At 45.5% G+C, this 14,328-nt stretch overlaps 1 protein-coding gene across 6 annotated transcripts in view; it reads right to left on the bottom strand.

The window, feature by feature from the left end:
• Positions 1-13,931, bottom strand: part of PRP4K (pre-mRNA processing factor kinase PRP4K) — a 34,502-nt gene extending 20,571 nt beyond the window's left edge. For all 6 annotated transcript variants that reach the window (XR_012062495.1, XR_012062496.1, XR_012062498.1 and 3 more), the window contains exons 1-3: positions 13,731-13,931; positions 4,839-6,038; positions 2,414-2,590 (exon numbers count right to left, since the gene is read on the bottom strand). Coding sequence is in view for 2 of the 6 variants with exons in the window: in XM_072945749.1 (XP_072801850.1) it covers positions 2,414-2,590; positions 4,839-6,038; positions 13,731-13,867 (1,514 nt within the window). In the remaining 4 variants the exon portion in view is untranslated. The remainder of the gene's footprint in view (positions 1-2,413; positions 2,591-4,838; positions 6,039-13,730) is intronic.
• Between the last annotated feature and the right edge of the window lie 397 nt (positions 13,932-14,328).

The following is a 14,328-nucleotide window of genomic DNA, read 5'->3' on the forward strand; positions in this document are numbered from 1 at the left end:
GAGATGTGACAAGAGATGCCAACAAAATCTTGACATGTGCAAACTGGACAGAGAAGTAGTAGCAATGAAATCTGAGCCGTGGTCCAACGGGGACGGACAAGGGAACTAAGAGCCCAGAGCCGGGGGCACCGCGTCCTCTGCAGGGTGGGAGGGAGGGAGAAGCTGAGAGAACTGCTCACACCCTCGAGGGACAGCTCGGCGTGGCATTGTCCCCTTTCTGACACAGTGGAAAGCGCCAGCTCCCCTTTCACGCTCTGGCAGGATACTCAACATTCGCTTGACAGAGAGATGGCGGCTGTAACACGGGCCTGAGTACCAGGAGGCGCGGGAAAGAGACCAGCCCCGCTGGCAGCCGTGTGTTACTCACGAGCAGGAGGGGAGGACGGGAAAACCCACCAGCCCAAAGACAAGACCCGCAGTCACCGACGCGCCAGTCCTCCACCAGCCCTCAAGCTCTAGGCTGTCAGATGGAAGCAAGCTCCAGTCGGCTTTCTCAGCGCCTGACTTTTAAATCAGAACAGACAACAAGGAAAGAGCCTGCTGTTGGAGGACAGTCTTCAAAGGAAACAGTGAACAAGCAGCAAAAGGAATCTGGGAAGAAACCACACAGGTGAGAGAAAAACTATAAAGAGCAAAAACTCCACAAAATAAACTCGTTATCATCTTTGACATAAGAGATGTTATTTCTTATAAAGCAAGAGTAAAATGTTATTGAAAAATAGCCAACAAGGTCCTGGAAATTTAAAAAATTATGAGCACAGAGGGAAAAAAATCAACAGAAGAGTAAGCGGATAGAAGAAGAAAACCTCTCAAGACTGAAAGTAGAACAAAAGGACAAGCAGATGAGTGAGGGGGAGTCAGTGAGCAGCACACGAGGTCCCACTGGGGAAAAGAGAAAGGAACCGGGGAGACAGCGAGCAACACAACACAAGCGAGAGAAGAGCTCCCAGAACAGGCGGCCGCGGTCGCCCTGCTCCGAGGGGCCCGAGCAGCGCCAGCAAAAGGAAGGGGAAGCAGCAGTCACACGTCAAGACACACCGCAGTGCAACTTCAGAACACAGGACACTTCGTGCAGAGAAAGAGAAGAGAGGCCTACAGAGACGCCCAGGTAGCAGAGGAGGACTTCCCAACGGCAATGACGGAAAGAAAGAACTCAGCGGGGTAACAATTTAAAACTTTCAAATAATGATTTCAACCTAGAATTCTATTCCTTGACAAATCAGCAAGGAGAATGATGTGCAGGTCCCCCCAGATGTCCTTCCCGTGCACTTTGCTCAAGAAGATACCGGAGAGGCACTACCAGAGCAAGGAGGTACCGCAGGAAGACCCTGGACGCAGGAAGCGGAGTGACAACAGCAACGAGGACTAGGGAAAAGGGGAAGCAAGCCCTACAGCGACAACCGTCTAAGCCGGCCCACTGGTCAGCCTGGGCTGGAGGCCGCGAGCCGGGAAGGAAGGCCCTCTGGTCCCCTCTGCTCCCGACGACTTGCTCAGCAACGAACGAAACGCAGGTGATCACAATGACTGCATGAACAATGAGCACGTGCGTCTGCAAATGTGATGATATCAGGCAGAAATGTGCGAGGGATGGTATTAAAAAAAAACAGGATCCTCCAAAACAGGAAAGCAATGCATGCGGCAGTAACTTCAAAAAATTCACACACACACTCTCAGACAAAGCATTTCTACTTCTGAGAATCTAGTATGCAAAAATTCTGAGATACATAAAGATATATCCACTGGTTCAACATGAGCCTTTCGTATGCTGTGTTTCAAAACTATATTCATGCACTAGTTTAATTAAAAATGATAAAGACTGGCAAATGAACGTCTGTCTACTTATGCTTTAGGTCAAAATATTTAATGTGTATATGGATTTTCAGAATGATTCCCTGCTTTAAAAAACATTTTTGACTAACCAACTGCTGGCTCCACATGCTTCACATGGAGGGTTTCTACTGCTGTGAGTTAAAGGGGTCTTTGCCCAAAGTCTTTCACGGCTACTGAGGTCATCGTCTCCACCTGGTGCTCTCAGAGGACCAAACCCAAGTTCACAGGACAATCAGCACAGAGCTGCAATTATGAAACGACAGGATACTTACTTTCTGTGATCTATCCTGCTATTAAAAGAAAAATCCTGAACCTAGCTCCGTCAGAATTTACCTCTTGAAAAGCAGAGAAAAAATGTCCAACTCTTAAAAAAGACTGAGTTCCTAATGAACACCGACTTACTTAAATTTGAGGGAAAATTATATTAAAGAAAAATCAGTGTGTGTGAAATATCACTTGTTGGTAATAGGAAACTATATGGGGTCACAGCTACGTTTCAGAGAAAAATGGTCTTTAACATGGAGTTTCAAAAACATTCCAAGCTGCATGGATCACACAGGTAACACATGTTTAAGGGATCTACCTTCTCCGAGGAGACCTGCTTCTTCTTCGGGGAGACCGGCTGCGCCGGAGCGGGGAGCGAGACCTCCTTCTGACGGGAGACCTGCTTGCTCTTCTTCGGGCTGGAGACCACCTACTGATTGGGCTGGCATCCTTCGACCTTTCCCGTCTACTGAGGATGTCATCTCGAGGTCGTGTTCTTAAGAGGACCAAATGACAAGTTCAGGGAAGAATAAATCAAATCAGAATAAACGATCTCCCCCACATGTCGAGAACACCTTCAGGAAGGGTGCACTAACCTAAAGACAGTAGGCACAGACGGGTGCACTTTGCAACAAAATGAAATGGCATTTTGGTGACACAGCACACATACAATAGAAGGTCTGTTTTCTCTGGTCTCAAAATTTGAAGAATTATTAAAGATTATTTATATTGGTAGAGCCACTGATTCTAATTTCAGATAAACAACTCAAATAAAATGTGCCCAAGTGAGTAATAATATTCCATTCCCTTGGTTTGAAGATGTTTCTTTCTAAATTTTTAACATTTTTGCAACTAAGAGTTTTATTTCTAATATATCAACTAAGAATAAAAGCAGCATAATCAACATCAGTCTCTGAACAGAGAACTGTAAGTGAGGGTTCAGAGAAAAGGACAGTCAATCTAGGCATGGAAGTAAATACTGGCAGTAACTTCCTAAAACGTAATGAATGTAACCTCAGACCAAATTCCACTCTATGAATCTATGCTACAAAGAAACTTCACACATAATCAATGGACATTTTTGCATATAATCACGAAAAACTGGAACCAGCCCCAATCCTCATCAGTTTCAACAAGGGACTGATTAAATACATTAGGTACATCTGCACTGTGAACAATCATTTTGCTGTTAGATAAAGAATTAAAAATTATCTTTATGCACTGCAAAGGTGTGTTTCATGAAAAAGAAAGTCACTGTTAACATAAATGGTGTGATTCCATTTTTGTAAGAAAAAACATACACATACAATTGTACGTGCACAGAAAAAGGGCTAGAAACAAACAGCTTTCTTAGGAGTGGTAGTGGGGGAGAGAGGGAGAGACTTCACAGGCTTCTAGGACAATTTAAATTTCTCTTTAATTAGCACGTATCTATTCCGTAACTAAAAAGAAACTGGTTTCAAATATTCAACTCTGGTCCCTAACAAACTCCTCAGAATTTTCTTTTCAAATTGAAAGCAACTTCTGAACAGGATCCTGAGGAAACACAATTCAGTAACACTGTCTCCACGCCGAAAACTAAAGGCAGGGGGCCATTTCATTACAACGTCACACAGGAGTAAAGAATCCTAGAATTCTTCAGAACACTCAGAAGTAAAGCCTATCTCAAGACAGAGCACTCTGAAAACAGTATTCTTGAAGCTTCTCAGAAATGAGAACGATTTAAAACTTCCGGGGATACCTACTTGCACCCGTACTGTATTAATACCCGCAGACAGTAAGCACTGGCAGGCAGCAGCAAAGCAGGAATCCGTAACATCTTTACACAGCAGACGCCAGTATTCTTTTGAGTGCAACCTGGTTGCTAATTTCACATGCCTAACTACTGAATATAAAAGATATTTAAAAAAAAACGCTTCTAAAGTAGTTTAAATTGTCTAAATGAGACCCTCCCCTCCCTGCTAAAATCCTTTCTGTTCCTTTACTTATTGGTTCTACAGTCCTAGGTAAGCTAAATAATTTCTAAGTGAGAAAATGGACCAAAAAGTTAAGTGTGAGAATCACTCCACCTCATGAGAAATAATCATGACAATTTATGAGAAAAGAAATGATGGAGCAAATGTATTCCATAAATATGAATTTTCACTGTTGCTGGTAAAAAATAAAATCATTTCATCTACTATTCTTCCTAAACTCATCAACAAGATTACAAGTACATGAATTAGTAACAGAAAAAAATTTCCACTTTCAATTATGTTTTTGGGACCAAAAAAATCTGTAGTTCCAACTTACGTTGTTAGAATTCAAAATCATACCAATTCAAAAAGAATGGACAGACCACAATCCTTAAACTGATACCTCTGTTTTCAAAGGTAAAATTTTCAGCCTATACTATTCAAGCAATCCCGGCCCTAGAAACGACCTCCCCTTCCCATAAATGGGTACACACGGACTTCTCTCAGCCAAACTACTTGGATTTACGGGAGTGATTCTGCAAATCAGACACTAAATTAAAGACCTAGGGGGGAAAAAAAGAAAACCAATTGTGTCACCAAGTTCAATATTTATAAATCACCCCCAGTCAAGATGCTCACTTGACAAAACCGCAACTATTACTACAGGCGACCGTCAGCATTGTGCTAACACGACAGAGCTCACTAGCGTCACTTCCACCGCCCCAGGCTCCAGTTTCTCCTTCCAGCGTGAGGCGCGGGTGGAACGCGAAGGCTCTGACACCGAGTTACCTTGGAGAAGACAGGCGCCTCCTCTCAGGCTCCCTCCGCTTCCTCTCCAGGGACCGGCTTTTGGCCCTCCGTCCAGGAGACAGAGTTCGGGAGGGCGACTTGCTCTGCTTGGACCGCCTGTCGTTCACGAGCGGAGAGCGGCTCCTTCTCGCTTTATCACGCTGTTTTGGAGACAGACTTCTTCTTTTAGGACTGCGACCAGGCCTCCTACTGGGCGACCTGTTTTCCTTCCCAGAGGAAGCATCTTTAGAGGGAGATTTAACTGGCTTCTTTTCTTTATCAGTTTCAGACCGTTTCGATTTTCTCTCTTTGGACCGTGACCTCCTGTCTTTGGATTTACCTCTCAAGTCAACTGGGGATCGAGATTTTTTGCCTCGGTCACGACTCCTACTTTCGTTTACAATTGGGGATTTTTTCCTATCTTTCGACTTACTTTTATCTTCAGCCCTGGCCTTGTCGTCGGCGGGCGACCTGGCCTTCCCGCTCTTCTCCTGAGAGCGCCTTCTCAGGACGGGAGACTTCGACTTTCTCGCTTGATCCTGAGACTTGCTTCTTTTGGAGGGACTTCTGGACCTCCTCCTCTCCTTGGACTTACTCCTCGTTGTCTTCTCTTTGACTGTTTCAGCGCCTCCCTTACTTCTCTTCTTCTCAGACCTATGCCTAGTCCGTTCTTTGGATCTGCTTTTACTTCGCTTTTTCGCGCTGTTTTTATTGTCCGTAGGTTCAAGCTTCCCTCTCGTGCTGGAAGGCCTAGTGCTGGGCCTGCTCCCGTTCCGCGCCTTCTCGTGAATCTCCCCCTCTTCTTCAGAGCCAGACTCGTAGCCCTGTAAGATGAGCCCCATCCCAGACTGCACCTTCCCTTCCATCAGCTCATTATCAAGTTCAGCTTTAATCAGGGCTCTCTGCTTCTCCAAGTCTTCCAGCAAAGCTAAATCATCAAGTTTAGTTCTTTTTGCTGGAGACATACCTTCTTTGTCGGAAGCATCGATAACCTCTTTTCTTTTGTGTTTCTTGTGTTTATGCTTATGTTTATGTTTTTTATCCTTGTCTTCTTCTGAGGAATGTTTATGTTTCTTATGTTTACTTCTGTGTTTATGCTTCTTTTTTTTGTGACGACTGTGCTTATTTTGAGATTGGTCTTCTGATACTTCTCCATTTTCTTCATTTACACTCTTTTCAGAATTATCAGCATCTTCTACCCTATAAATTATCAAACATATTTAAAAGTCACATCATTTATCAAAATAATAGTAATGATAAAATACACCTCAATGTAACACATGAAGTTAGCCACTGAAATATTTTACTTCAAAGGTATATGGCAAGAAGTGAGTTGAAATGAATAGTGATTTAACTTCAGTTTCTAGTGGTTAAACTCAAACATCAAAAGCATTAGAGGAAATACATAATGGGGGAGGTTAACATGATTATACTTGATAGAAAAAGGAAATCCAAACCAGGTACAGTGGACTGTTAATACTTTGTTAAACAGTCACTCAGTGACCTGGTTTTTAAACCAGCATTTCCCTCAAACTCAATACCAACGAAGCCCCCCACTCTGGTTTTCCACAAAACATTAATGACGTATATTAAGACACGAATCTCTTTCTCCACTTAAAAGTTCAGAGACACACGTGTAAAAAAATCTCCAGAGCCAACACTGAGCTACACCCAAAACAAGCGCTCCCTGCCCGGCCCTGGTGGCTGAGGGCTGATGCCGACAGTGTGAACACACCCCGTGGGCTAAAACTTCAAAGTGAACTGTCCGGGGTGAGGACGCGAGGCTTGCTAAGTGGTCACTTGGCCACCATGCAGCACAGTAGTCCCCCCACTCCCCACACCCTCCACGGTTTTGTTTTACTCGCAGTTACATCCTAGTAACATTAAATGGAAAATTCCAGAATAAACAATTCGTATTTTAAATCCAGTGCTGTTCTGGGCAGTGTGATAAAATCCTGCACCGTCCTGCCCAGGACCCCCCACCATGGCCACTGTCTGCTCCTGACGGTCAACAGTCCACATCATCACGGCTGATAACCCAGGGTCACTGGAAGCAGGCAAGCCTTCCGACATCTGGTCAGGCCAACAGCAGCCCGACGCCACGTCACTCACCCCCCCCCAAGCTCATCACAGACACTTTATTCTCTCACACCCTCAGGGGGAGGAGGGCAGGTGCAGTAGGGCAAGATATGTTGAGAGAGAGAGAGACCACAGTCATATAACTTTTATTACAGTATATTGTTGTAACTATTCTATTATTAGTTATTGTTGCTAATGTCTCACTATGCCTAATTTATTTTTAAATTAAACTTTATCACAGGCATGTACGTATAGGTAAAACAGTACATACAGGGTTTGGTACTATCCCTGGTCTCAGGTGTCCACTGGGGGTCTTGGAAGGTATCCCCCTTGGATAAGGCTGAACAAACCTAGTTTTCGTTGAAACATATCAAAGGGTCTTTTGCAGGCCAACAGTCCAACATCAGCAATTTCATACGGTTCAACCAAATATTTGTTCAGCAGACTATTTAGTCTCTCTAAAGAGGGTGCTTCTGTGCGTAAATGTTTGGACTATGCTGAGTTAGAGTTTATGATTCCAAATTATTTTGCTAAATCCTTGCTGTTCAGTAATCCTAGGTTAAACGCAGGCTACAATAAAGCAGTACTTAACTTTCCCCATTAAAGTCACTCCATACTAAACCATCATGTCCTAGAGTGTGAGACCAAAACCAGACTTTAAATTATCTGGATTCAGGCCATCATACTATTTTTGGTAGAAGATAATGGATTATTTTGTCCAAGTCCTCCAAATTATACATTCCTATACTTTTAGTAAGTTTATTATTTGTGACATATACTACAAATAGCTCCTCGCAAGTTAAGAATTAATGAATCTATTCAATCTCTTTTAACATTAAAAAAAAAATCCCCCACACATAATGTAGGCATTAAGTCAGGTAGCAGGGAAACTAAACTGTACAAGACCAGCATTCGCCTCTCTCAAGGAAGTTACAGACCAGTGGAAAAGGAAGTCACATGAAACACTGGAGAACTGCAACGACAAAGACATGAGCAATAACATTCATTATGGGAACACTGACGTCACCTAAAATCATTCCCAAAGTGGTCAAGGAAGGTACCTCGTAGGAGATGACAGGAAAAACCCAAGCTATTTGTTCAGCAGGCACTTTGAGGGGAGAGAAAAAATGGTTTATCAACAAGATACATGGATTAAAAAAATAAGGAGAAATAACACTGTCCTAGAGAATAAGAAACTAACCAGAAGGATAAAGGGGTATTCCAGATACAGGAAAAACGGTGCAGAAGGCAGAGTTACATAATACAGCAAACTAAAGCAGATCAGTGTTGTCAGGTGTCAAACATGGAAGAAACTGGTCTAATGGAGGTTAGGCTCTCAAGTGGACCGGTTCCAGGAGCTGAAAAGACATAGTACGAGATTCCAAGATCTGGCTGAAATAGTCAGACACCCAGGAACTGTAAGTTTGGGGTGCTGGCTGGGTTGTCTGCAATATACTGGTCCATTATGGTCCTCCAGCCAGGTCTCAGTCTTCAATAAACTAGGAGGGAAGGGGCTGGGGGGGGTGTGGACAACACACTGGAGATACACTTGGAAAGTTACTAGTCACCACAGTGAAAGGGTGTGGAGAACATATAACTACCACATGGAAAGAACTCTGAATTTGTGGGTGTCAGATGGCCAATGTCCATTTCTGGTACTATGGACTGTGGGAAAGGAAACAGCATGAGAGCGCTGCAGAGGAAGCTGTGTTCAGGTTGAGTCAGGTTTTAGTTCGGGCTGACTTCTCTCTAAAGGGGTGTAAGGACCCAGGACAAGTACTCTAGTGCTCTGGGATCATCAAGTTTTCTCAAAGACTTGGAAAAAGTGTAGTATCTTTGTACTAAACAAACAAACAAAACCCAACATGACTACTATGGAGGGAGGAAATCACAGATTTAGGAAGATACAAAGACATTTCAACTCTGTTCTTTTACAGGCTGTAAGACGTAACCATCCTGGTCCCTGGACTCTCCGGCCCACAACCCAGAAGGAGAGTGTGTGTCTCTTTTCCTGAACCTTGACTTACAGGGGGAAAGTTTGAGAAAAATGGAACCAGGCTAATTCAAGATATGGAGACAGATATGGAGAACCTTCTTAGAGGCTGAGAATGATTTTCAGGGATATAAAATCTAAATGCTTAAAGTACAAAATTCTCATCAGTAAGCTAAAACTCAATCTAAAGACCATCTAAGTACCCTCAAGAAAAAGGATGCCTGGGTGGTGAAGTCTCCAGAGCCAGACCACTTAGGTTCAGATCCTGACCCCACTGCTCACTAGCTGTGCAGCCAAAGGCAAGTTTAAGACCAGTGGTGCCAACCCCAATGCGGGCGGTGAGGACCGCACAGGTGAACAGATGTCAAGGCTCAGAAGAGCCTAGCACAAACCAAGTGCCCAAAAAATAAGTGTTATTAATGTTCAGATACTGGATAAATTTACTCACCATGCCACTGAGGAGCTGCAGGGATGATCCCAAGAATGATTTTAAGGAATACTGTCAAGAGCATGAATTCAAGAGTCAAACTGCCTGTTCAATGCAGCCTGCAGCACGACACACCCCGTGTGAGCACAGGCAAGCTACCCCTCTGTGCCTCACTTTCCTCCACTGTAGAAACTGGGAGCTAACAGTACTGACACATCACAGGTCTGCTGCAGCAGTGAGTTCATACGTACAGAAGGCTGTCTCACAAAGTGCCCAAGAAATACCGTCTCTCCATGTCCCCGTGACAGATGACACCTCACCTTCAAGGAGGGTTACGGGCCTCACCCAAGGTCATGCATACGTCCAGCTGGTGGGAAGGCTGGTAATTACATTCGAAGTCAGACCTCTTGCATTTGCTTGAAGATGCTTTTAAAATGTCAGGTTGTATCACCACTTTGAGTAAAATTACTGCCTCCTGCCTCATTCAGAGTGAAAACTTAAACCCTCGTACAATCGGCCCAACCCCCCAACACCGACCCCCATCAACAGGCACCCCCCCGCAGGGCCCGCAGTGCTCTTCCCTGCCCACACACCGCTGGTTCCTTCACCTACCTCAGGTCTCTGCTCAAATTACACTGCCTCAGTCGAGTTTTTCTGATCCATTCGTTTTAACTGCAACCCCCACCCCCTGTACCACACAAATACTCACTTTCTCTGCTTAATTTTTCTCCAGATTGCCACCACCTAATACAATTCTTGTCTGTCTCTCCCTATTACAACATAAACTCTATGAGTGCAGAAGTTTAATCTGTTTAGTCCACAACTCTATCCCTCAGGCCTAGAAGATTATCTAAGGTAGAGTAGGTACTGAGGAAGTATCTGCCACGTCAGAGAAAAGATTTACACAGACCAACACAGAAGCAGCGCTCTCTGACCACAGCCGGTCTGCGCCGCTGAACCACACCCTCAGTGCTCGATGGGAAGCACTGTTTTTGCTCAGTTATACCTGCACTGCGCACACAGGGCACACACCTGTTTCTTGAATGCAATAACCCAAATGATCTAATCATCTCCACACAAGGAAAATCTGCCCTTTGAACCCTTTTCTAATGCTTTACAAGTCTTACGAGGAGTTTCAAATCAGAATTCTTAAGAGTTTACCCACAAAAGAAGTAGTTTCCTTCAAAAGACAACCTAGCTCCTCAAGTTCTGAAGATCAGGCTCACATCACAACACCCAACGTCACTTCAGTCATTCCCATGAGTGACCCGTTTCCACTGTAACTTAATGAATGTTAACTCAATTAATAATGACTGGTTTACTAATAAAATGCTGTTAGCACCTTAGGGCCAGCTAGGTTAACCCTGACACCGCGAAGTCCTCCTACATTGAGGGCAGGCAGAGAGCAGACCCTGTCTCTTCAGTTGAGCTCTCAAGGCAAATGTCAGAGAAACTGAAGTCGGACTAGGTGAATGAGGAGAACCTGAACTCAGCAGGTCTATAATACCCATAACATATCACGTGGAATGAACGAGCTTGTGCTGGGTCAGCCAACTTAGGCCCATTATCCAACAACTTTCTTTGAAAGCTTTAGGAAAATGTCTCTGGTCAAAAAGTCCGACAGTATTCTTGGATAGTTCATATCAACAATAAATATAGGTATATAAATGCCAAGTACAAAAATTTGCACTTGCCCATCTGTGCTTTACAGCGTTAACACTACACATCTGGCAGGGCTGTCTATACCTAGCTGGTCTACGACAGGTTTGTCATAACGCTACTTACTGAGTAACAGCCTTCAAGTCTCATTTGGAAACAAAGCTGAACTTGAGGCGCAGACAACACGGGAGTGTCTAGCAGTCTTTATTCACGTGTTTGGTTAAACGCAATGCACAAGTTTCACCCTTCAAACAAACCAGGTCTTGCAGCATCTGGCACCATGAAACAACTTTATAATTAAGTGCCCTGTTACCAACAGCTAGTGCTATTCTAACTTCCTGTTTCACATTATTTTTTAAAAAGCATATTCTTAATAACATCTTCAGAGAGCAAGGGCAAGGCCACTGCTTTTTACAAGGGAAATAACTAAGCCTGTTTCTCTGACAAGTTAAACTACTTTAATACGGAACTAACGTAGACATAAGAAGAATGAGTTCAAAACACCAACTAGTCTTAAAAAGAACCTTTCCACGCCTACTTTCTCCAAATCCAGTCTGGGAAAGTAAGTTTCAGAGAGTCAGAACTGTCATATCAAAAAAATGGACCTTTCTGGGACCTGGAAATGAATAAAAATGACTTCAAACCTGCCATTTTTAAAAGGAGCCACAATGTACAGTGGGAGACCAGACAGCACAAGTGAGGTGCAGGGCTCCAGAACCAGACTGCCTGGGTTTACATCCTGCTTCTCTGACTTAGTGTGCTCCTGGGCAAATTAACTTAATTTCTCTGTGCTTCGGTTTCATCACCTGTAAAATATGGGAAATAACAGTACCCACCTCCAGAGGATTCTCATAAGAACTGAGTGCGTTAAGATTTGCTCAGTGCTTTGAACAGGTCTTGGTAAGTGCAATTAAGTTACTACATATAAAAATTTAAATGTTTAAAAACCATCAGAAAGGCTGAGCTAGAGACTGACAAATGTAAAAGCCACTAAAAAGCCTTCAGAGAGCTTAAACACCATTTCACATGTTTGTTTGTATGTTTATATATTTCTAAAAATCCTACTTGGAATAGATTCCATATAACTGTGAACGTGAACTCCTCAGTGTTCTTGGGAGCTGTTCAGACACTGCATTCCAGCATTCACTGTGAGCTGCCAACATGGTACCTACTTTATCACACTGCCATTTCCTTTGTTAAACATTTTCAAGTAAGTCAAAGTGGGACATAGACCAGAGAGTCCATGTACACCAAGTGTTCTGGGGAAAGAGGGGTGGCATTAGACTATCTGTGCCATTTATATTGGATGGGCATAAATATTAAACATAGTGTTATTTAAATATTAAAAAAAAAAGGCTGAACCACTCCTCAAAACGAATCTGAACTGTCCCCCTGAGCTCAAATACATGGACATAACACCACAGAACTTTAAATAGATTACTAGAAAATCAGCTGCAAAGCATAAGATTTGTATGGTATAGGCATAAAGACCAGAACTCTGCAGCATAGTGAACTTGAGAAACAAAAAGAGGCAAAGTCTAGTTAAAACTTCAGAATCCATTTGCTCTCTTTTAAGTCAAATTGTGAAGATAATTTCAGCTTTCAAAACCCTTTAGTGAAAAACCTCGTGCATTTCTCTTTCCGGCTGAGTAAAGCAAAGGACTGACCAGTCCAGAACCGGGTGCACAGCAGTGAAGCGAGGGGCCGGCTGGTGGCAGAGGCTTCCCCTCTCTCAGTCCAAACTCGCTGAGATACTACATTTACCTCTTTCCTAAGATGGCTGGAAACAAATCAGATAATGCTGATACAAAAAAAGGTCGCTACAGGAATACTGTTTTAAAATACATTCTCTTTTAGGTTCTTGTTTGAGTTTTCCTAGCAAAAACACAGAAAACAACATACTGGTTTTAGTTAAGCAACGGTGAGCCCTGCAGCACACACAAGTATGTTTCCACTCCGCCGCATCGATTCGTGTATTAGCCTAATTACAGACACGAGGTGCTGGGGGCTGGAGGTAGCTAACAATTTCCATTACTTCTTCCTCTTGTACTCTCAAAGAAGGGCTATAAACTCTGGCCAAAAACGCGAGGCCTCAAAACCGAGGACTTGCTCTTACTTTGCCTCAAGTTTGCAAGTTGGCAATTAAGTGCAATAGGCAGGAGGAAAAATAGCGGGTGGACGCTGGAGCAAAGAGCACGGGGTGGGAGAATGAAGTGCCCGCCAGCCACAAACTACAGCTCAGGGAGGGTCAAGGAGGGCGGCCCCAGCACCCCTTCTCCCTGCTTTCAGGTCCTAAGACGGACACCGGCAGCAGGACCACCGCGGGAACCGCCTGCGGAAGGGAGGTCTCAGGGCTCGCTAGCTGCCGCCCTACTGCTCGGGGGCCCCGCACCCAGGCCGCCGAGCCGCGGCCGGGAGCCCGCTCGTCCCCGCGGAGGGCAGGCGGGCAGGCGCGCCCGCGCCGGGGCCTCGCGCTCGGGACCTGTAGAGGCCGCTAGCGCCCACGCCTCCCAGGGCAACGACGCGGCAGGCCCGGCCGCCCTCGACCCAACAGCCGCGGCCTCCGGGAGGGCGGAGCGCGGAGGCCGCCCGCCCGCGCCCCAAGACGCCGCGCGGGAGGCAAAGTTTGGCCGCGGCCGCTGGGCCCGAACTTTCCCGCCCGCCCGGGCAGCTCTCCGACGGTCCCCCCTCGGCCGGCCCCAGCGCCGACCTTCCGCACTCCCGGACCACTTACTCTGGCTGTTCCCGCAGCGACGGGGCCTCCGCGGCGGCCATCTTGAACTTCCTGACTCCTCGGCGACGGTGGCGGCGGCTGCCCGGACGGAGCGAGCCAGTGGAGGCGGAGGAAGAGGGAGCGGCGCCGTCGCGCATGTGCCGACCGCGGCGGGGACCGTGGAGCTCCGAGTCCGCTCGAAGAATCCGGATATAAAAGTGCATCCGGGGACAGAGCGCACCGGCGTCATGACGCACTTCCGGGGCGGGCCGCACCGGCGCCCGCTGTGCTTCTAGGGCGAGCGTTGATTGGGTGAGCGCTCTGGCCAGTGTAGAGCCCGAGGTTAGTTCTCGGTATCGGATGGAGAGGGAACGGCGGCAGAGAGCTGTCTGCACCGAGGGTGCGGTTCCGAGAACTGGTTTCACAGTGGGGCCCAGAGCTGGGTTAAGATTCTCAAATGAGGGCAGACGAGGCGATGATCTTGCTTCTGGGCAGCGCTGGAGGCATAAGAAACGCTTTTTGCTGCCTAGATAACTCAGTCTGATGCGGCATTAAGGGAAAGCGTGTAGAAGGGCATCTTGAGAATACTGGAAAGGCAGGGCTGAACCCAGAACCTAGG

Source organism: Vicugna pacos, chromosome 20 (genome assembly GCF_048564905.1).
Source record: "Vicugna pacos chromosome 20, VicPac4, whole genome shotgun sequence".
NCBI classification, from domain to species: domain Eukaryota; kingdom Metazoa; phylum Chordata; class Mammalia; order Artiodactyla; family Camelidae; genus Vicugna; species Vicugna pacos.